Source organism: Podarcis muralis, chromosome 4 (genome assembly GCF_964188315.1).
Source record: "Podarcis muralis chromosome 4, rPodMur119.hap1.1, whole genome shotgun sequence".
Taxonomy (NCBI): Eukaryota; Metazoa; Chordata; class Lepidosauria; order Squamata; family Lacertidae; genus Podarcis; species Podarcis muralis.
In genome coordinates, this window is record NC_135658.1 from 5,103,933 (window position 1) to 5,125,949 (window position 22,017).

Consider the following 22,017-nt stretch of genomic DNA (forward strand, 5'->3'; position numbering starts at 1 on the left):
CATATGGCCAGCATGACTAACCAGAGCAGTGCACGGAAATGTTGTGTACCTTCCCACTGGAGCGGTACCTATTTATCTACTTGCACTTTGGCATGCTTTCGAACTGCTAGGTTGGCAGGAGCTGGGGCCGAGCAATGGGATCTCACCCCGTCGCGGGGATTCAAACCGCTGACCTTTTGATCAGCCAGCCCTAGGCTCTGTGGTTTAACCCACAGCGCCACCCGCATCCCTAATAATGTAGCATCCTCTTAATATGGTCCAAGGAGTGGGTATGATCTGTCATTGTGGTGCCTCTCTGTTTTCCTTCCTTGTGCCTCCAGCTCACCTGTGAACGCTGTGGCCTGGAGCCCCTCAGGAGCCTACATTGGGAGTGTGGACCGAGGCAGGAAGGTGGTCCTCTGGAGCTGAGCTCTCGCCCTGTGGCCACCTGGAGATGAGGACAATCTCAGGCTCCTGTCTCCCTCTGAGGCTACCTGTGTCTGTTGCTGCTGGTCTCTGGGCTCAAGAGAATGTCCAGGGACGTCACAAGTCTGTGGGCTGGCTCCCCATGTGCAAGTAAGCACAGACTTCTGTCTCCAAGCAGCCAGAACAGGAAAGGAAAAGGTGGGCCTTTCACACAGCGCCTTCAGGTCCGAGAGAAGAGACTCCGGCCATCACGGAGGGTCTGCAAAAGGCAAGGCAGTTCCCAGCTTTTGCCTGCTGACTTTTGGTAGCTGAGACGGCTTTACAAGAGAGCTGGACAAATTTGAGAGCAATTGGTGGAACCTAATCATTGCTGGAAATAATAGCTATACAGTGGTACCTTGGTTCTCAAACATAACCCGTTCTGGAAGTCCATTCCAAAACCAAAGCGTTCCAAAACCAAGGCGTGCTTCCCCATAGAAAATAATGCAAAATGGATTAATCCATTCCAGCCTTTTAAAAACAACCCCTAAAACAGCAATTTAACGTGGATTTTACTATCTAACGATACCATTGATCCATAAAATGCAAGCAATCAACAGTGTACTGCAGTCAGGAGAGGGAGGGGACATTCTACCACATGTGGTGGGAATGCCAAAAGGTTAAAGGGTTTTGGGAGAGTGTGTATAATGAAATAAAGAAAATCTTAAGTTATACCTTTGTTAAAAAACCCGAGGCATTCCTGCTGGGATTGGTAGGAAAGGAGATAAAAAGGAAAGACTATAAGCTGTTCCAGTACGCAACAACGGCAGCAAGGGTCCTGTTAGCCAAAAACTGGAAGTTAGAGGGTTTGCCGACAATAGAGGAATGGAGATCAAAATTATTAGACTACGTGGAGATGGATAAGATGACAGGGAAAATCAGATATATAAAAGACCAGAGGTTTATAAAAGATTGGGAAAGTTTTACGGAATATCTGGAAAATCTAAGCGACGGTCAGATAACACTAGTGGGTTTTAAGGGAGCTCTGTAAGAAGCAAAGGGTACTGTCTAAAGGAAAACAGAGGAACCAGAATGATCAACGGCACTACAAAAGAAGAAATGCGGAACTATTGGCTTTTATTAACACGGATGATTTGTGGAAAGGTTGAAGGAAGCCACTTTGTAAACTATGTAAACATTAAGTGGAATATTATAGTTTTGTTTTGTATTTTGATCCATGCAAATCAATAAAAAATTATGTTGGGGAAAAAAAAACAGTGTACTGCAGTCACACAATCAATCAATCAATCAGTTGCTGAACTGGGTTCCACACAGTCACAGAAACAAAACAAAAAAACTGCAAAAACAAAAACGCAAAATAAATACCAAAAACAGACAGACCTCATCGTAACACTCAAATCAGAAGCGTAACACTCAAAATGGGAGCACATTCGGCTTCTGAAAAATGTTCGCAAACCGGAACACTTACTTCTGGGTTTGCAGTGTTTGGGTTCCAAGTTGTTTGAGTTCCAAGGCATTTGAGAACCAAGGTACCACTGTATTTATTGCAAGCTGCCCAGAGAACTTTGTTGCCGGGCAGGAAATAAATATGGTTAGCAATAAAACAAGCAAACGGGCATCCTTCTCCAGAGGCAGACTACCTCTGAATTGTAGGTGCTGAGGACAAGGAAGTGAAGAAAGTGACCAACCTCCTGCTTTGCATCCGAACAGCCACTTTTGGAAACAGGATACAGTTCAAGATCGGAGCCAGCAAGCCAAAAGCAGGTGTAAGCCTCTGAGAATAGCCACACCTGCCTTGTGAGTCTTCCTTTCCACTATAGTTCCAGCAAGTCAGAGGCAGAGGTTGGGCTCGATGACCTTTAGTGGTCCCTTCCTACCCTGCAATTCTGTGATTAAGCAGCCCTTTCCCCCCTTGTGTGCCTGGTGGCAGCTGGAATGGCGTGCCAGGTGAACCCAGGTCCAATCCCCCGAGGCAGTTCTGATGTCCAGCTTCCCAGCTGGCTGAGAACCATTGATTCACTTCTTGGGCCACCTGGGCCAATCCCAGGCTCCGATGCTTGGGGAAAACACTTCTTGAAGAAACCAATGCCTTTGGAACTCCCTGCCACAAGATAGGGGAGAGAAGCCTGTGGGAGTCGGAGAGCAATCGGATGGCTTTTATATTGGATGATGGGAGACGGAGCGACAGATGATGGAGCACTTTGTCCTTAGGGAAGGTAACTGCAGACAAAGAGAGTACTGTAACAGACTACACATTTTTCCAAATTTTGAAATGCAGTTTTCAATTTTTTTAAAAAATGAGAAAAATGTATGTGGGATGCCTTTTTTTAAAGAGGGGTGCTGAGAAAGCATGTAGCTCTTTTTGTGTGTGTGTAAAATCCACAGGAAATGGGACAGAATAAAGATTGAGCACATGCAAAATTGCCATGGAACAGAACTAGGCTGGTCAGCAGAGCTGCAACTAGAAGCTGGTATAAGGTTCTGGCATCTCTGTTCAAAGCACATGGCATCTCTGCTGCAGGCCTGGGAGAGCTTCTTGATGAAGAAAGGCAGTCTTGGGCTGGCCTACCTGACTCTCTCCATGAGAGACCACAAGATCCTAGGCCCGTGTCTACGCAGAACACATGCTTTGAGTGCAGAAGGCCCCGTGTCAAGTCCCATCGTCTCTAAATAAAAAATGGATCTTGGGCAGTAGGGCAAGGAAAGAGCGCTTGCCCAAGGCTTTGGAGCTGCTGCCAGCCAGAGCGTGCAAGACTGGGTTAGATGGGCAAAGCCTCTGACTCAAGCATCCAAACACTGCATTTCCTGACAGCTTGAACTGGTCCATTCTGGTTTCTCCCCGTTTCTCATTTTTCCATAATTCAGCACATTTCTGGATCAGTGTGCGATTAAAAAAAAGAGTAACCCAAACGTGTGTTTTTTCTCTTAATATTCAGGTTTCTGTATGCAGTTTTGCCTAATGAACATATTTTTGCAAACAAACGCAATACATCATGTGGCTGGAATGTAGCCTCCTGTGCAAAGATAAGGAGTCAGATCCCTTGCTCCGCCCACCTCTGGCCCCCACAAGGCCGCCCATTAAGCAATGCGGCCCTTGGGGGGATGAAAAAGCTCCCCCACCCCCTGATATATTGCTAAACAGTAATAATATTACCTGCCCCAAACCAGCAGCTTCCGGGTGGGTTTAGAATTCCAAATGTGTAATTCCAATATTTGCATCTGCTTTGCATGCATGCAGAAGGTTTTGGGTTCAAATCCTGCATCTCCGAGAAGGGCTGGGAGAACCAGTCAGGCATTGCTGAGCTGAATGGGCCAATGATCTCATCCCGCAGTTTCCTATTCATTTTATTTAATCGGGTTTAGATGCTGCTTAATCATCACAACTGGCAGCTTAAAAAATAAAATAGATGTCAACATTCCATGCCTGGGTAAGGTAGCCTGAACGGAAAGTATTTTTAGCAGGTGCCAAAAACAATACTGTGAAGGGACCTGCCTTAATATCAATGGGCAGGGAGTTTCCAGAGCGGAGGTACGGCTGCATTCTTTGTTCCCACCCTGCATATTCACAAGCGCACACACACTCTCTCTAACCCCCACGACGTGTTATTTGCAGCTGGGCTCACTGGTTTGAGTTACGCACTTTGGGGTGGTCCTTTGCGCTTGTGAAAGGGCAGGCGTCTGGCCTGCCCTGTGTTCGTTCAGGGTCTTCCATCACATCCTCATTGCTTGGTTTCAGTGAAAGTGCAAAAACAAGAAAGCTTTATTGACAGAATGAGAGCGCTTCTCACGGACTCCACTGGGGAAATTCCTGCCCAGGTGTCTGGATTTCAGATAATATCAGAGGGGCAGCAGCAAGCACCTCAAATCCTGAGGCATGAACAGGCAGATGCCAACCATTAGCGGCCGAGTCTCTTACTCTAGGGTCGTGGGTTCAAGCCCCACCGTGGGCGAAAGATCCCTGCATTGCAGCTAGTTGGAATTAGATGACCCTCAGGGAGGATTGCCACCTGTTCTTTCTAATACAGGATTGTCCCATATTTCAAATGTCAAATGCTACGTCCTGTATCGATAGATATTTCAGGTCCCCTCTCTCCCCCAAGTTAGGGGTCCTCTCCAAATGCATGTCTTTGAGAAGGTGTGCAGAAGCCCATGTATTTAAACTCTGGGTTGCCAACCACAGACAGATCTACACATTCACGTGTGTGTGCTGGCATGTGTGTGACAAATTCCAGAGGGTCCGGCTGCAATAGGCTGTAATGGATTGCTTTGAAGTCACTTCAGCACCAAAGGGAAAAAATATCGCCCCCCAACCGCCCCTCCCAGTCCTTTCTTTTGCCAGGACCGACTTAGCAACCCTCCTCTCGGGTCCCTCCCAGCTCTACAATCCTACGCATCTCCCCTCCCCCCCCCCGCCCCATCTCCCTTCCTCAAAAGCGAAAATCCTAGCAGCCTGCCAGCCTTTCCACCAGCCTCGCTCCGCGCGCCCCTTTCCGCGCCGGGACATCGTGTGAACGCTGTCCCGCGTGTCAAGATCAGGCGGGCAGGGCGGGGACGAGCCACCCTTGGGATTGGGGGTTCTTTTTTTGTTTGCCGGCTCGGCGGTCTGCCGCTCGTGACGCGCGCGCGGAGGAGGGGAATCCGGGGCGCGCGCCTGGGCTGCTGCTTGGCGGCACCTCCTCCTCCTCCTCCTGCTCGCGAGCGGCCGGTCCCTACGCGGCGGCGGCGGCGGCGCTCCAATCCCGGCCCGGAAGAAGGCGGCGGCGGCGGCGCGGGGGAGGCATGTCAGGGCGTCTCTAAGCGGGCAGCTCCCTCTCCGCCCCCGCGCGGACTCCTGCTGCGAGGCGGGCGCCGCTTCCTCTCCTCTCGCTCCGTCGCTGCGCTGCGCTCTGGCTGCGGCTGGGGGCTCCCGACGCGCAGCATCCGCCGCCGCCGGGCGGAGCTCCGTCCCTGCCCTGCCCGGGCTGCGCAGGCCGGGAGAAGCCGAGCCCCATCGCCCGCCGACGGACGACCAAGGAGCGCGCCCCCGTCCCTCGCTTTCTCCGCGCCCGGCAGCCGAGCCGCCAGCCGAGGCCATGGGCGACAAAGGCACCCGGTGAGTGCGCCGCGCTCCGCGGAGAGGGAGGTTGCCTGGCTGGGGGTCTTTCCTGGGGAAGGGGGCTTCACAGGGCCGCGCCTGGAGGGAGATGCGGGTCCGGAGCGGGACTGCGGAGCAGCCGCGCTTGGGACGCGCGTCGGGCGCGTTCTGACGAGCGTTTGCGCCCCGGTATGGGCGACGTGGACCCAGCAGCAGCAAGCCGCGGTGTCTTCCCACCCGGAGGCGACCGTACGCTGCACTACGGGTCCGGTCACGTTGATGCAGTGTGTGCGGCACGTGTTTCGCTGCGTTCTCACTTGATACACGCGCGCAAAACGTAACGTGTGAAGAGGTGGCGCGGGTGGCGCCGGTTTGAAAAGCGGGCGGGGGGCGTTGGGGGACAGCTCGGGAATGGTGTAAAAGGGTACCTGGAAGTTACGAACAGCTCTGCAGGTGCATTCCAAAGAAAATCGCGCTGGTTTTGGTGTAGGTTCTTCCTGAGTGTGTGTGTATCTGCTTTGCAGCCTCGCATGAGTAGCACCGAAGAGGCGGGGGATTCCTGCTTTTATGCAAATTTAAATAACAACAACACCACCACTAATTCTGGGGAGAGCCAGAAAAGAAGGTTGGAGGGGGCATCCAGGCCAGGCTGGCATTCGGAGCATAGGAAGTAGCTGCCTTCTGTTGAGTCAGATCCCTGTCCCGCCTAGCTTAGTATTGCCAGCACTGACTGGCAACAATGGCGCTCCTGAGCATCCTCAGCCCCAGTGGCGTAGCGTGGGGGGTGCAGGGGGGGCCGGCCGCACCGGGCGCAACATCTGGGGTTAGGGCAAATCCACAGGTTAGGGGGCGCAAATTACTTGCCTTGCCCCGGGTGCTGACAACCCACGCTACGCCACTGCTCAGCCCTGCCTAGAGATCAAACCTGCCCCCTTTGACTTGCAAGGCAGATGCTCTACGGTTGAGCTGTGGCTTGTCTGCCGTAAGGTCAGGAGTCTGTGGCAGGATCAATGCTGCTCATGTGCCGCACAACATCATTGGCACAGATATGCCAGCCTTTATTCCTTTAACCAGGATTCAGATTTTCTGTTCTTGTTGTTTAGTCGTTTAGTCATGTCCGACTCTTCGTGACCCCCTGGACCAGAGCACGCCAGGCACTCCTGTCTTCCACTGCCTCCCGCAGTTTGGTCAAACTCATGCTGGTAGCTTCGAGAACACTGTCCAACCATCTCGTCCTCTGTCGTCCCCTTCTCCTTGTGCCCTCCATCTTTCCCAACATCAGGGTCTTTTCCAGGGAGTCTTCTCTTCTCATGAGGTGGCCAAAGTCTTGGAGCCTCAGCTTCAGGATCTGTCCTTCCAGTGAGCACTCAGGGCTGATTTCCTTCAGAATGGATAGGTTTGGTCTTCTTGCAGCCCATGGGACTCTCAAGAGTCTCCTCCAGATTTTCTGTAGAAAAGCTAATAATATATATGTATATATTTTAAATTGCCCACGACCTGCTGGTGATATTAAGGTCTCGCCCAGAAGCCTTCCTTGTTTTGTATCTGCCAGTTAGTTCCCAGCAAGGGGTGAAATGACGTTGTAACTAATTGGGGCTGCATTGGCCCAACAGGGTCAGGCAGGTTGAAGGCTTTTATATCCCTCTGAATCATTTACGTTTTTATTTTTGCGGACCTTGGCCATGATAGTAAAACAGAACCTCCATGTTCAGGGGTAGTATACCGCTGGGAGTTGGGGGCAGGGGAGGTCAAGGGAAGTAGTAGTTCTACTCTATTCTGCCTTGGTCAGACCCCACCTGGAGGCCCGTGACCAGTTCTGGGGACCTCAGTTTAAGAAGGAAGGTGTGCAGAGGAGGGCAACCAAGATGACCAAGGGTCTGGAAACCAAGCCTGATGAGGAACGGTTGAAGGAGCTGGGTATGCTTAGGAAAAGAGGAGACCGAGAGGAGATAGGAGAGCCACCTTCAAATATCTCACAGGCTGTCACATGGAAGAGGGAGCAAGCTTGTTGTGCTCCGGAGGGTAGGACTCGAACCCATGGCTTCATGTTACAAGAAAGGAATTGCAACCAAACATCAGGAAGAACTTTCTGATGCGAAGAGCTGCTTGACAGTGGAACGGTCTCCTCGGGAGGCGGTGGAGGTTTTTAAGCCAAGGTTGGATATCCATCTCCCAGGGATTCATCAGCTGCATTGCAGGGGGTCGGACTAGATGGCCTTTGGGGATCCCACCCAATTCTATGAGATGCAACGTAGAGTGTGGGGTTGCTGCTTGTCAACTTATCAGACGCACGCTGGCTGCCTGCCTGTGTTTGGGGCCTGAGTGCTGGACCAGGCAGAGGTTTTTGCGTTTAGCAAGGCTCTTTCTGGCGTGTGTGTGTGTGTGTGTACAAATGCAGCCATTTCTGGAGCACATTCTCAAGTGCCTCTGGTGTGCTGCACCTCTTCCTTGCGTAACGCCTGAGCTGGTGACAGATGGTGCGTTGTTCGGCACCGGGGCTGTGGCAGGGAGGAGAGCGGCTTAAAATTATTGTTGCCTTTGCTGACAGGTTCAGCGTGGGCCTCCTTTTCCCAAACCCTAGTAAATAAAACGGTGGCCAGGTTCACGGCGTATTCGGGATTTGTAAAGAAAAATGGATTTGTGTATGGATTTACAGTTCAGTGATCCCCATGTCTGCTCAGAAGTAATTCCTGCCTAGTTCACAACAAGTAGAGAAGGACATGAGCTGAATGGCTTTCCTTCCTTTTTATCCTTTCAAACGCTCTCTGTCTGAAACCCTGGAGAGACAGTGTTGCCGGTCAGTGTAGACAATAATGAACTAGGCAGACCAGTCTGACTTGACTGCTTCCTAGCCTGGCGCATGAGACTGCATCCTCAGTTTCCAGGGACAGCTCATTTATCTCCTTATTGCAGGCACCCCCAAACTCAGCCCCCCAGATGTTTTAGGACTACAACTCCCATCATCCCTAGCTAACAGGACCAGTGGTCAGGGATGATGGGAATTGTAGTCCCAAGACATCTGGAGGGCTGAGTTTTGGGATCCCTGCGTTATTGGTTCCAGTTTTTCTTCTTTGGAAGAGGAGAAATGGATGATTAGCGTATTGGCCCGAATATATGCCTCACTCCCCCCCCCCCTCAAATTCCGACCGTGAAAAGTTAAAGTGCGGCTTAACTTACAAAAATTGGCTCTTTTACGATATCGCTGCTGAAACAGACATACGGTAAAACAGAACGGGTGTGAGTGCCTGCGGAATTTTAAGGAAGCGGCTTATGCAGTGGTACCTCGGGTTACATACGCTTCAGCTTACATATGCTTCAGGTTACAGACTCCGCTAACCCAGAAATAGTGCTTCAGGTTAAGAACTTTGCTTCATGATAAGAACAGAAATCGGGCTCTGGCTGCGCAGCGGCAGCAGGAGGCCCCATTAGCTAAAGTGGTGCTTCAGGTTAAGAACAGACCTCTGGAACGAATTAAGTACTTAACCTGAGGCACCACTGTATTTGGGTATTGTCTTTCTCTCTCTCTTTCTCTCTCCCCCCACCCCCAAATTTTAAAGGTGTGACTTATATTCGGGTGTGGCTTATATTTGGGCCAATACGGTATTGTTTTTAATCTTCATGGCTCTTGGTCGAAGGCTGACCAGATTCTCTGGACGCCTTCACGTAAACATTGAAATACCAAACCCAATTCAAAATATAAGCACTAAGGGCAAGATGACGCCCCAGCCGCTCCCCTTTCTCTCCCCCCACCCCGCCTTGCATGTATGAGAGGTAGTGTGGCGTAGTGGTTAGAGCAATGTTCCTCCAAGGGTGTGGCAGGGGAGGATGGCAAGTGTAGCGGGAAGATTCAAGGACAATCAAAGAACCATTTAAACATTTCAGTGCAGTAGTATAGTATAGTTAGTATCAAAATTAATTGTTTTGGATATACAGCCAGAAACATTTCCCACGCCTCTCTTCCAGAGTAATAATAATAATAATAATAATGATAATAATAATAATAATAATTTTTATTTATATCCCGCCCTCCCCAGCCGAAGCCGGGCTCAGGGCGGCTAACAACAATAAAACAGTACAACAGTACAACACAACACAACACTCTAAAATCATTCATTATAAAATTGATTCAAATCAAGCCACTGGCAACCATTGGGCCAGAGCTCTGCGAAGATTGCCGAGGGAGGGAGTCAGGCTGTGCCCTGGCCAGAGGCCTGGTGGAACAGTTCACGCTAAAGACTTCACTTCTGGTCAGCTGCTAGAGGGCCATGAACATTTGTGTCTGGGGCTCTTAAGAGTCTCCTACTCAGCTACTATCTGAAACCAAAGCATTATTTTCAGCTCTTCTACCCCACTGGAATAAACGAGGGCGTTTTCAGTTGTGGAGAGGAGGATGTTGATGTTTGCAGGAGGCAAAGCGTCTCTGTGAGGAAGTTCCTCCCTGGGCTCCTGGGAAAACAGGATGCTGGCCTTGATGGGCCTGATCCGGCCGCCTCTTCTGATGCTCTTAACCAGGGGTCAGCAAATTTACCGCGCCTGGGCCGGTGTCTCCAGCTCCGATCGCACGGAGGGCGGGGGAGCGCATGCCCATACGCTATTTCCGGCGCACTTCCGGGTCGGAGGAGCACTGGAAATAGCTTGTGCGCATGTGCACAGGCCTCCTCCGACCCAGATGTGCACTGGAAATAATGCTTGCGCATGTGCAAACAATGCTTGCGCATGCGCATAAGCTATTTCCGGTGCTCCTCCGACCTGGAAGTGGGCAGCCGTGCAGCGCAGTGCCGGTAAGAGCAGGCAGCGGCAGCAGGCGGCGGGGGTCTCCGTGGGCCGGATAAACGAGTCCCTCGCGCCTTATCTGGCCCACGGGCATTAGTTTGGGGACCACTGCTCTTAACTGACAGTAGCAAATTCCATTGCGCTTTCCCTTTCGCCTGGTCCCTTTCATCTGTCTTTCATCATCGGGGTCCCTGGCTGGAGCCTGTCATGCCGGTGTTGCAACCCAGGATTGATTCTGGGGTTCACAAACTGCTTGGTTGGCACCCTAACACCATGAGAAAAGCTTTGCTGGATCAGACCAGAAGGCCGTCTAGTCCAGATATTGATTGATTGGGGGTTGCTTTTGCAGTTGGACCAGATTGTGCTGAATTGCAGTGTGTGTGTGTGTGTGTGTGTGAGAGAGAGAGAGAGAGAGAGATGTTCCATATCAGCTGTGTGATTCACTTTGCCAGAATTCATAGACAGAGGAAGGTTCCATCAACACGCAATGTCGTCTCCAGCGATCTTCCTCCTGTCTCACTCCTCCTGCTTCTAAAACCTTCAGCAGATCAGAGGCCTTTCCATTTGCCTCTTGTAGCGTCTGAGCTTATTATCACAAATCCTAAACCTGCTTCAAGCCAGGAGCCTGGGAATTGTGACAAACTGGTGAATCTGAAACAAGTCCTTGTGAAAACCAGTTTAGGGAACTTCCACTTTCATTGCCATCGTTATTTATTTGTATTCTGCCTTTCCATAGTTAAACGAGGCTCAAGGCTGCTCGCAATGGAAAAAAGATTTGCATAATTGCAAAAATATAACAAAAGTAGTCATCAGTAGGGCTGGGCGATATGTTATGCAAAACAGGTTTAAAGTCCATATTGCGATGTCGGTTTCAGAATTTTTGTCCTGGCGACATATCATGAATCATAATGTGTGTGTGTATGTGTTCTGTGCAAAAATCATAATATGGGGGAAACTGTTCAGCAAGGCAATGCCTCTGTGTAGCTCCATCCTTATACTGATACATCATGATGTCTAAAATAACACGACGTTTAGCTGGTGATATATCGCAATGTTGAAAACCAGGTATTGCCCAGCCCTAATCATAATCAATAAATAAAAACATCTCAGTAAGCGTGCAGTAAAACTGAACCACCTCCACCTAACTCGTAATCAGGCTTGGCAATAACAATTAAAAAAATAGAATACCAGCAGCAGCAAAAATTAAGCACCTCCACAATTAAACCCACTGAGTGTTGGCTTTGCAACTGGAACGCCCGAGAGCCTCTCCTAGGCGTTGCCAACATCCCTTTGCAGCGCAGCCGTCAACCTGCATGGTGCTCTGCTGTGGCCGCCCAGTGCTCTTCTTTCTCATTACTTACGGCCTTCGTAAACACTCCCGCCTTGATCTCTCCGCCACTGAGTCCTGTTTGTTTTCCAGCTCCCTAGCAGCGTTTCCCAAACATGAGGGGGGCCCAGGGAGGTCGCGCTGCCTGCGCATTCTGCTGCCACGCAGGCTGTGTGTTCACTACATTTCCCAGAGCAGCATGGCGAACCCTAGGGGACCAGAAGAAGTTCAGGAGAGCCTGGCTGCTGGATCGAGCCCACCTAGGCCAGGATCTTGTTCTCGCAGTGGCGATCCACATCAGGGAGATCACAGGCAGGATCTGAGCTCGGCGGCAGTGCTCTGAAGACAATCCTTTTTTGCGCAGCGCACAGTTAAATAGTGGAACACGCTTCTGTGGGAAGCAGCCATGGCCAACAACTTGGATAACTTTAAAAGAGGAAAAGAGGGCTATCAGTTGTTACTGGCCGGAATGGCTATGGTCTGCCTCCATGGACAGAGGCAGCATTGCTTCTCAATACAGTGGTACCTCGGGTTAAGTACTTAATTTGTTCCGGAGGTCCGTTCTTAACCTAAAACTGTTCTTAACCTGAAGCACCACTTTAGCTAAAGGGGCCTCCCGCTGCTGCCATGTGATTTCTCTTCTCATCCTGAAGCAAAGTTCTTAACCCGAAGCACTATTTCTGGGTTAGCGGAGTCTGTAACCTGAAGAGTATGTAACCTGAAGCGTATTTAACCTGAGGTACCACTGTACCTTGCCGATCGAAAGGTCAGCGGTTTGAATCCCCGCGGCGGGGTGCGCTCCCGTTGCTCGGTCCCAGTGCCTGCCAACCTAGCAGTTCGAAAGCACCCCCGGGTGCAAGTAGATAAATAGGGACCGCTTACTAGCGGGAAGGTAAACAGTGTTTCCGTGTGCGGCTCTGGCTCGCCAGATGCAGCTTGTCACACTGGCCACGTGACCCGGAAGTGTCTCCGGACAGCGCTGGCCCCCGGCCTCTAGAGTGAGATGGGCGCACAACCCTAGAGTCTGTCAAGACTGGCCCGTACGGGCAGGGGTACCTTTACCTTTACCTTACCACTGTACCAGTTTCTGGAAACCACAGAAGGGGAGAGTCGCTCTCGTGGATGGATCCTGCTTGCTGGTTTCCAACAACAACAACAATTTTATTATTTATACCCCACCCATCTGGCCGGGTTTCCCCAGCCACTCTAGGCAGCTCCCAACAGAACATTAAAAACACAATAAAACATCAAACATTAAAAACTTCCCTAAACAGAGCTGTCTTTTAAAAGTCAGATAGCTGTTTATTTCTTTGACATCTGGTGGGAGGGCGTTCCACAGGGCGGGTGCCACCACCGAGAAGGCCCTCTGCCTGGTTCCCTGTAACTTGGCTTCTCGCAGGGAGGGAACCACCAGAAGGCCCTCGGAGCTGGACCTCAGTGTCTGGGCTGGACGATGTGGGTGGAGACGCTCCTACAGGGATACTGGGCCAAAAGCCGCTTAGATACTCTAATGGGTATCTCGTTGGCCAGTGTGACAACAGGCTGCTGGACTAGGCCATTGGCTTGATCTTGCATTCTCTTTTTATTTCCTTATGATATTCAGGCCAAACACTATTCTGTTGTAAGCTCACACTTGTGGAAAAGCTCTCTCTCTCTTCCTCGAAAGGGGCCACCATGTTGAGTCTTTCTCAAGCACTGTTGAGTGCGGGTTGCTGCAAGGAAAGGAGGGTCACCATGGTGGAGCTGGGCCTAAGAACAGAAGAAGAGGCTGCTGGGTCAGGATTTGAACCCGAGGCCTCCTGCCCCTGAGCTACCGCCTTTGCATGCCCATTCCTCTTACTTTTTACCCTTTGCACACCCAGCAATGCCATCTGCTGCAACGTGCCTGAGCATTGCGCTGAAATGTTGAGCGGGTTGGATTTCCTTCTCCATTCAGTGTGTTCAAAGGAAATCGATGAAATCGCTTTAATATTCTGCTCTTGCCACATGGAAAGAAATAAAAAACCCCATAAATCTTCGAAACGGAGATCAAACAAACACCACTCAATTATCGGCGACTAAATAGAGTGATCCTTAGCTATGGAGCATCCCAGACGCGTGCCTAACGAGCTCGTTAGTTCCTGAGCCTAACCAGAGCGGCTGGCAGTGGTGAACTACCATGGCGGGTCAGGTGAGGAAGAGAGACATCGGCGGAATAAGCTTTTGTGGCTCCAGCTCTGGGGCCAGAAGAATGACACCTGTGGTTCAGGGTTCATTTGTGACCTCTCCCCCACCACCAATGATCATCATCACCATCATAATTTTATGATTTACATTCTGCCCATGTGGCTGCATTGCCCCAGCTACTCTGGGCAGCTTCCAACACATATAAAAACATAATGCACCAGGCATAGGCAAACTCGGCCCTCCAGATGTCTTGGGACTACAACTCCCATCATCCCTGACCACTGGTCCTGTTAGCTAGGGATCATGGGAGTTGTTGTCCCAAAACATCTGGAGGGCCGAGTTTGCCTATGCCTGTAATAGAACATTAAAAAGCTTCCCTATACAGGGCTGCCTTCAGATGTCTTCTAAAAGTCAGATTGTTTCTTTTGACGTTGGGAGGGTGCCACCACCGAGAAGGCCCTCTCCCTGTTTCCCTGTAACCCTCACAGTGAGGGAACTGCCAGAAGGCCACTCTTGGCGGCTCCCAACAGAATTAAAAGCACAATAAAACATCAAACATTAAAAGCTTCCCTAAACAGGGCTGCCTTCAGATGTCTTCTAAACGTCAGATAGTTGTTGTTCTCTTTGACATCTGATGGGAGGGCGTTCCACAGGGTGGGGGCCACCACCGAGAAGGCCCTCTTCCTCGTTCCCTGTAACCTCACCTCTCGCAGTGAGGGAACCATCAGAAGGCCCTTGGAGCTGGACCTCCGTGTCCGGGCAGCCAATGGGAGACAATGAAGGTCTTTCAGGTGTTATGTGGTCTCAGCGGCTGCTCCCAGTCACCAGTCTAGCTGCCGCATTCTGGATTAATTGCAGTTTCCGAGTCACCTTCAAAGGTAGCCCCACGTAGAACGCATGACAGTAGTCCAAGCGGGAGATAACCAGAGTATGTCACTGCCTCTCAGCCTAACCTACCTCACAGGGCCATCATGGGAATTAAATGAGGAAGGGGAGAACCACTTGGTCTCCCAAGGTCTTTGGAAAGGTGGAATGTGGAGGCAAAAAATGAACCACACTATCTGGAGATTCAAGTGGTGCGGTCACGGGGCTGTACCACTTCACATTGAAAGAGGGGTGGTGTGTTGGACGCTCCTGCTTGCTGAGGAAAAATCCTGCACACATACCTTGTGAGTTCGTTGGTGGAGGGAATGGTTCTGATCTGCCTTCGTCCTGACACAATAGCTTCATATCTGCAGGGACTTAAAAGAATTATGCAAGGCCACTTTTAGCATGTAATGTTGCTGGCATGAATAGTGCTGCCTTTTCAGCTCTAAGAACGAGTGGTATGAAAGGATGGTTGAGAGGCGTGAATACCTCACTTGTGTTGTCTTGAGTACACAACTTAGGGACCTCTCCCGGTGCGTTAAGATGAGGTCACAAAATAAGGCGCAGCTGTTTTAGCGTACCTGAAGGTAATGGCTTGTGAAGATTGCATTTCAAACCATGGCTTTTTAAAAAATCACATCGTTCATATTTGTTGTTGCAGATTGAATGCCCTTTGGGGCAGGATTTCTCACACTCCCCACCCAAACACTTTCATTGCGTGTATAGCGTATCATGCAGGTTACATGTGGCAACGGCTGGAAGCATCCGTTTCAGCTGTACGCATGGGAGAAACAGATAAAAAACCGGTTACTAAAGTTGATACAGTGGTTATTATTGTTGTTTACTTGTTTAGTCATGTCCGCCTCTTCGTGACCCCCTGGACCAGAGCACGCCAGGCCCTCCTGTCTTTCACTGTCTCCCACAGTTTGGTCAAACTCATGTTTGTAGCTTCGAGAACACTGTCCCACCATCTCGTCCTCTGTCGCCCCCTTCTCCTTGTGCCCTCCATCTTCCCCAACATCAGGGGCTTTTCCAGGGAGTCTTCTCTTCTCATGAGGTGGCCAAAGTCTTTGGAGACTCGGCTTCACGATCTGTCCTTCCAGTGAGCACTCAGGGCTGATTTCCTTCAGAATGGATGCGTTTGATCTTCTTGCCGTCCATGGGACTCTCAAGAGTCTCCTCCAGCACCATAATTCAAAAGCATCAATTCTTCGACGACCAGCCTTCTTTATGGTCCAGCTCTCACTTCCATACATCACTACTGGGAAAATACAGTGGTACCTCGGGTTATGTACCAGTACTTAATTCGTTCCGGAGGTCCGTTCTTAACCTGAAACTGTTCTTAACCTGACGTACCACTTTAGCTAACGGGGCCTCCTGCCGCCGGAGGACGATTTCTTTTCTCATCCTGAAGCAAAGTTCTTATCTTGAGGTAATATTTTTGGTTTAGTGGAGTCTGTAACCTGAAGCGTCTGTAACCCAAGGTACCACTGTAAGTAGCACAAGACATGAAGTGCTGAAACCGAATAATAATCCAGACCGATGGAAAGGCAGTGGCAGAATTTATTGTTTTAATTGTGCACGGAGCTCTGTGCCCTGATGGCGATATGTAGATAAATGTTAACAATAATAAAATAAAAACGTGATTGTATGTGCCTGTTCCCTTTTTCTCCAAAACGGTTCCTTCTGCATTGCTTACTTCGTTATCTGTTCTTGTGACCACGACCGAACAGGGATTCATTTTTTTCTTTTTTTAGGCATAGCTATCTAGATTTCCTGCCCTGCAGTCTTCCCCAACCTGGTGCCCTCCAGCTGTCTTGCACCACAACTGCTGCTTAAAAATATATAAGAACAGAAGGAGCTGCTTTTTGCTGACTCCATTTTGTCTACTCTGACTGGCAGCGCCTTTCCAGGGTTACAGGCAAGAGCTTTTGCCAGCCCTGCCTGGAGACACCGGGAATTGAACCCGGTACCTTCTGCACGCAAGGCAGGCCCTGAGCTGGACGCTCCCTCCCTGGAGCTGCGCAATATATTTGCAGGCCGACTGTGCCATGTTCACTTCTAAGCTTCTCAGCATTTGCGTCAAAATTTGGATAGGTCTTCGGAGGTAAAGGTTCTGTTTCCGCACAGAGAGTGGGGGGGGGGGGAGAGATTGCCGCCTGCTTCCCATAATCCACTTGCATGCTGGGAACAAAACATAATGTTCAGCTTCGCTTGGAAAGTTCAGAAATGTCGAAAGCTCTCTTCTTCAGGGAGGAGAGCGGAGCGAATTGATTTCCCCCAATCCACTTCCTCAGTTAACTAACTCTGAGCTACTCACTACCTGTGTATGTGTAGGAACATCTCATTGCTGATATGCAAAATTTTACAGGTTCTTTGTTTTCTCCCCATATAGCAAGGCATTTTTCGTCTTGTTTTCAAAGCCTATGAGTAAGCCAGCTTGAGGCAGGCTTGAGATGTGTCATCTTTCTTACTTCAGGCGAGCAGTGTTATAAACTCAGATATAGAAGCTAGGCACCGAATAAACCAGGGTTACAGGCCTCCTTAAACCAGGGTTGCTTGGGATGCACGTGGCGCTGTGGTTTAAACCACTGAGCCTCTTGGGCTTGCCGATCAGAAGGTTGGCGGTTCGAATACCCATGACAGGGTGAGCTCCCATTGCTCTGTCCCTGCTCCTGCCAACCTAGCAGTTCGAAAGCACAAAGTGCAAGTAGATAAACAGGTACTGCTCCGGTGGGAAGGTAAATGGCGTTTCTGTGTGCTGCTCTGGTTTGCCAGAAGCGGCTTAGTCATGCTGGCCACATAACCCGGAAGCTGTACATCGGCTCCCTCGGCCAGTAAAGCGAGATGAGCACTGCAACACCAGAGTCGGCCACGATTGGACCTAATGGTCAGGGGTCCCTTTACCTTTAAGCCAGGCTTACAGTGAGTAAATGACAAAAAACAGTCCTCCTTAGACTGGGGTTACGGTCCACCTCAAACCAGGGTTATAGTCTTCCTTAAACCAGGGTTACAGTCCTCCTTAAACCAGGGTTACAGTCGCCAAAACAGAATGCCTAATTTTCATTTTGGGGCAAGACAGTTCTAAAGTCTTATTTTTCAAAGGATTGACTGGCTGTGATTGATTCACAGTTGAACATCTGGCTAGTTCAGGTGACAACCTCGGTTAAGAACTTTGAGAACTTAAAGAAGAAAAGTCCCCCGATCCAGGGGAACTCCACACATCTAGTGGCTTATTCTGGGCTTGTTTTTTCCCCCTTTTAAATGATGGCACGGACCATTCATAATGCAAATATCAAGGGCAGGGGGCTGGGTAAACCCAAAGGCAAGCAAGCCATCGTGATACCTGACTGGCCGCCTTAGGGCTTGATGGCCCCTGGCTCTTTTCCAGCGGGGCTCATTGACAAGGCAGCCAGAATAGAAGCACAATTGTTGGACAGTGAAGGGAAGCTCCTATGTGGAGCCTAAGCAACTTCTTTGAGTCAAACGGCGGCTCTGCTCCCCCTTAGCGTTTGATGTTTGTCCAGTGCAGGGGTCGGCAACCTAAGGCCTATGGGCCAAAAGCAGCCCACGGGGGTTGTTTAACCAGCCCCCGATCCACCCCTGAACTGGGCCGCCTGGCTGGTGAGTCCTTGCATGCTGTGCTAAACCGGCGCATCGCAGCACGGGGACTCACTTCCGCGGCACCGGAAATCGCGTCTGTGCAGGAAGATTGGGAAAGGTTATGGAAAATTGATTTAAAATTTACAGATTGTTCTTTGTTAAAAGAAAAATATATGAAGATGATGCATAGATGGTATATGACATCAGTGCAATTAGGGAAAATGTATAAAACTAGCTCAAATATGTTTTGGAAGTGTAAGGAAAAGGAAGGGACATTTTACCATATGTGGTGGGACTGTAATGAAATTAAAAAACTCTGGGAAATGATATACAATGAACTGAAGAAAATGTTCCATCTAACATATGTTAAGAAACCTGAAGCATTTCTGTTAGGGATTGTAGGGAAAGACCTGCCAAGGAAGCTGAAAAGTATCTTCATGTATGCAACAACAGCAGCAAGAGTCTTAATAAGGATCTAGGAGTCTTGGTTGACCACAAACTTGACATGAGCCAACAGTGTGACGCGGCAGCTAAAACAGCCAATGCAATTCTGGGCTTCCTCAATAGGAGTATAGCATCTAGATCAAGGGAAGTAATAGTGCCACTGTATTCTGCTCTGGTCAGACCTCACCTGGAGTACTGTGTCCAGTTCTGGGCACCACAGTTCAAGAAGGACACTGACAAACTGGAACGTGTCCACAAGAGGGCAACCAAAATGGTCAAAGGCCTGGAAACGATGCCTTATGAGGAACGGCTAAGGGAGCTGGGCATGTTTAGCCGGGAGAAGAGGAGGTTAAGGGGTGATATGATAGCCATGTTCAAATATATAAAAGGATGTCATATAGAGGAGGGAGAAAGGTTGTTTTCTGCTGCTCCAGAGAAGCGGACACGGAGCAATGGATCCAAACTACAAGAAAGAAGATTCCACCTAAACATTAGGAAGAACTTCCTGACAGTAAGAGCTGTTTGACAGTGGAATTTGCTGCCAAGGAGTGTGGTGGAGTCTCCTTCTTTGGAGGTCTTTAAGCAGAGGCTTGACAACCATATGTCAGGAGTGCTCTGATGGTGTTTCCTGCTTGGCAGGGGGTTGGACTCGATGGCCCTTGGGGTCTCTTCCAACTCTATGATTCTATTCTATGATTCTATTCTAATAGCACAAGGATGGAAGAATGAGGAAACTCCGACTAAAGAACTATGGCAAGAGAAACTGATGGACTATGCAGAACTGGCAAAACTGACACATAAACTACAGGGCAAGGATAACTGTGACTTTAAAGATGAATGGGAACCTTTTACAAAGTATTTAAAGAAGCAACAAAGCGAACTGGACTCCTTGGCAGGCTTTGAATAAACAATCACAATTTTTTTATTGATACAGTGGTACCTCGGGTTAAGTACTTAATTTGTTCTGGAGGTCCGTTCTTAACCTGAAACTGTTCTTAACCTGAAGCACCACTTTAGCTAATGGGGCCTCCTGCTGCTGCCACGCCACCAGAGCACGATTTCTGTTCTCATCCTGAAGCAAAGTTCTTAACCTGAAGCACAGGTTAGCAGAGTCTGTAACCTGAAGTGTATGTAACCTGAAGCGTATGTAACCTGAGGTACCACTGTAATAACTAGTCAGATAAATTAAGGATTTATACAATTTTGTACTCCAGCCAACCTAGCAGTTTGAAAGCACATCAAAGTGCAAGTAGATAAATAGGTACCGCTCCGGCGGGAAGGTAAACGGCGTTTCCGTGGGCTGCTCTGGTCCACCAGAAGCGGCTTAGTCATGCTGGCCACATGACCCGGAAGCTGTATGCCGGCTCCCTCGGCCAATAAAGCGAGATGAGCGCCGCAACCCCAGAGTCGGCCACGACTGGACCTAACGGTCAGTGGTCACTTTACCTTTACTTTACAATTTTGTAACATACAGAGAATAGCATCTATAGAGAAACCAGAGATTGGAACCGAGGGAAGTCGGAGGGGAGAGGAGGGTGGGTTGTTTTATGGGGGGGAGGGGGGAATGGGGAAAAAAAAGGATGATATGTTGTAAACTAATACGATTTGTTTAAATTCCTAATTAATATATATATATATTTAAAAAATCGTGTCTACACAGACGCAGACGCCAGAAATTACGGGCGTGCGTGCAATCCAGCCCACGGAGCGATCTCTGCTGGAGTGAACCGGCCCAGGCGAGGTCAACTTTGCTGACCCCTGGTCCAGTGCAGTTGTCCTGGCTGCCGTCCCGGGAATGTGAAGAGGAAGGCAGCTCTGAGTGTTGTAGAGATGACCCTGCTGTTTGGGACTGGGGTGAACTTTTCAAAAGCTTCCCTTCGGCCGGATCCTTGCAGATTCAGAATCCCTGGGGGGAATTGGCTTTGCTGGGAGTTTCGCTTGTTTCCGAGAAGGAAGCTGCAGCTTTCTGGGAAAAGCAATTTGCTCTTCGCTGCTTGTTTGGAAGACCGAACCGGAGGCTCCAAACATTTCTGCAGGGCCTTTTTGGTTCTCAGTGCCAGGCGAGAAATACGGGGCAAGGAAAACAACACAGCGCTAACATTTCAAGAAAGGCAGACCTCTGTGAGATATCTGCTTTCGTGTCACTAATATCCACTAACAATGGGCCGTCCTAATAGTTTGTGCTCTAAAATGTTGAGTGGGAAGTTCTTCCACACACTGAAAATAATGAGAGAAGGTGCAAGGACGTGCGGTCAATTTTGTTTAGACTTGGCTACTCAGATATCTGGAATGCTGGTTTGTTTTTAGCTTATTGCTGCTTTTAAGTTTTTGAATTTTTAAATATTTTTTATTGAAAAGTAAGTATGAAATCGTAAGTGCACAAGGTAAAATAGGACGTGCAAACAATAATAATAATAAAAATAAACACCCATGTAAACAAACAAAGAAAAAACCTAGACTTTACTTGATTGTTATTGTTGTTAACCTAATCTTAACCTAATACACTGTTTATAAAAATGAATTCCTATTTTAATGGCATTTGGAATTCACTTTTTGAATGTTTTGATTGTTTTTACTAACAATTGCATTGTTTTACTCTTTTTGTAAACCCGACAAATTTGGGTAGTAAACCGCTTTGAGGTTTGTTTGTTTTTACAATCAAGCTGTATATTAATTTTGTAAAGAAATCATGTTCTTGTGCATCTCCCATTCATTTCTATGGAGGTTTTGCTGAAAAAGTTCCTGTTTCCTTGGTTAAAAGGGGTTTTTAAAAAAAGAAAATTCAGTTTTAAAACTTCCCTAGCGAGACTATTTTTTAAAAAACACAATGACAATTTTTTGAGCATTTATCCTGATCTGTTTTCACCAAGCTTGCAGGAGGTTAGACGATGTCTGCTATTTACTGAGCATTCATTCTTATATGTTTGCAGGGAGGTTACACACTGTTGCACCAAACCATTGTTATTGCACACTTTAAAGTGCTGTTTCCCATCGCTTTACTTACTGCAAGGAATTCGAGCTTTCAGGGGAGCGGGTTTGCTACGCAAGAGTGCCAAATGGACTTCAATTCCAGTACAGTTGTACCTTAGTTCTCAAATGCCTTGGTTCTCAAATGGCGAAAATCCGGAAGTGTGTGTTCTGGTTTTCAAACATTTTTTGGAAGCCGAGTGTTATATGTGGTTGTCGGCTATTGTTTCTGGGGCGCCTGCACCAATCAGAAGCTGTGCCTTGGTTTTCGAACATTTCGGAAGTCAAATGGACTTCAGGAACAGATTAAGTTTGGCACTTTTGTTTTTGCTATTTATTTTGTGCTTTTGTTTTTGTAGCTTTCTCGGTTAATTTGTTTTTGTGACTGTGT

General features: G+C 48.9%; 2 protein-coding genes across 5 annotated transcripts in view; both read left to right on the plus strand.

Annotated features, from left to right (window-relative positions):
• The window catches only part of ATG16L2 (autophagy related 16 like 2), a 47,786-nt gene extending 44,471 nt beyond the window's left edge, over window positions 1-3,315 (plus strand). For all 4 annotated transcript variants that reach the window (XM_077926820.1, XM_028725805.2, XM_077926821.1 and 1 more), the window contains one exon: window positions 321-3,315. In XM_077926820.1, coding sequence (XP_077782946.1) covers window positions 321-408 — 88 coding nt within the window. In that variant the 3' untranslated portion in view covers window positions 409-3,315. The remainder of the gene's footprint in view (window positions 1-320) is intronic.
• A 1,798-nt stretch (window positions 3,316-5,113) lies between these two features.
• Window positions 5,114-22,017, plus strand: part of ARRB1 (arrestin beta 1) — a 123,514-nt gene continuing 106,610 nt past the window's right edge. The window contains exon 1 of the mRNA XM_077926825.1: window positions 5,114-5,497. Coding sequence (XP_077782951.1) covers window positions 5,478-5,497 — 20 coding nt within the window. The 5' untranslated portion in view covers window positions 5,114-5,477. The remainder of the gene's footprint in view (window positions 5,498-22,017) is intronic.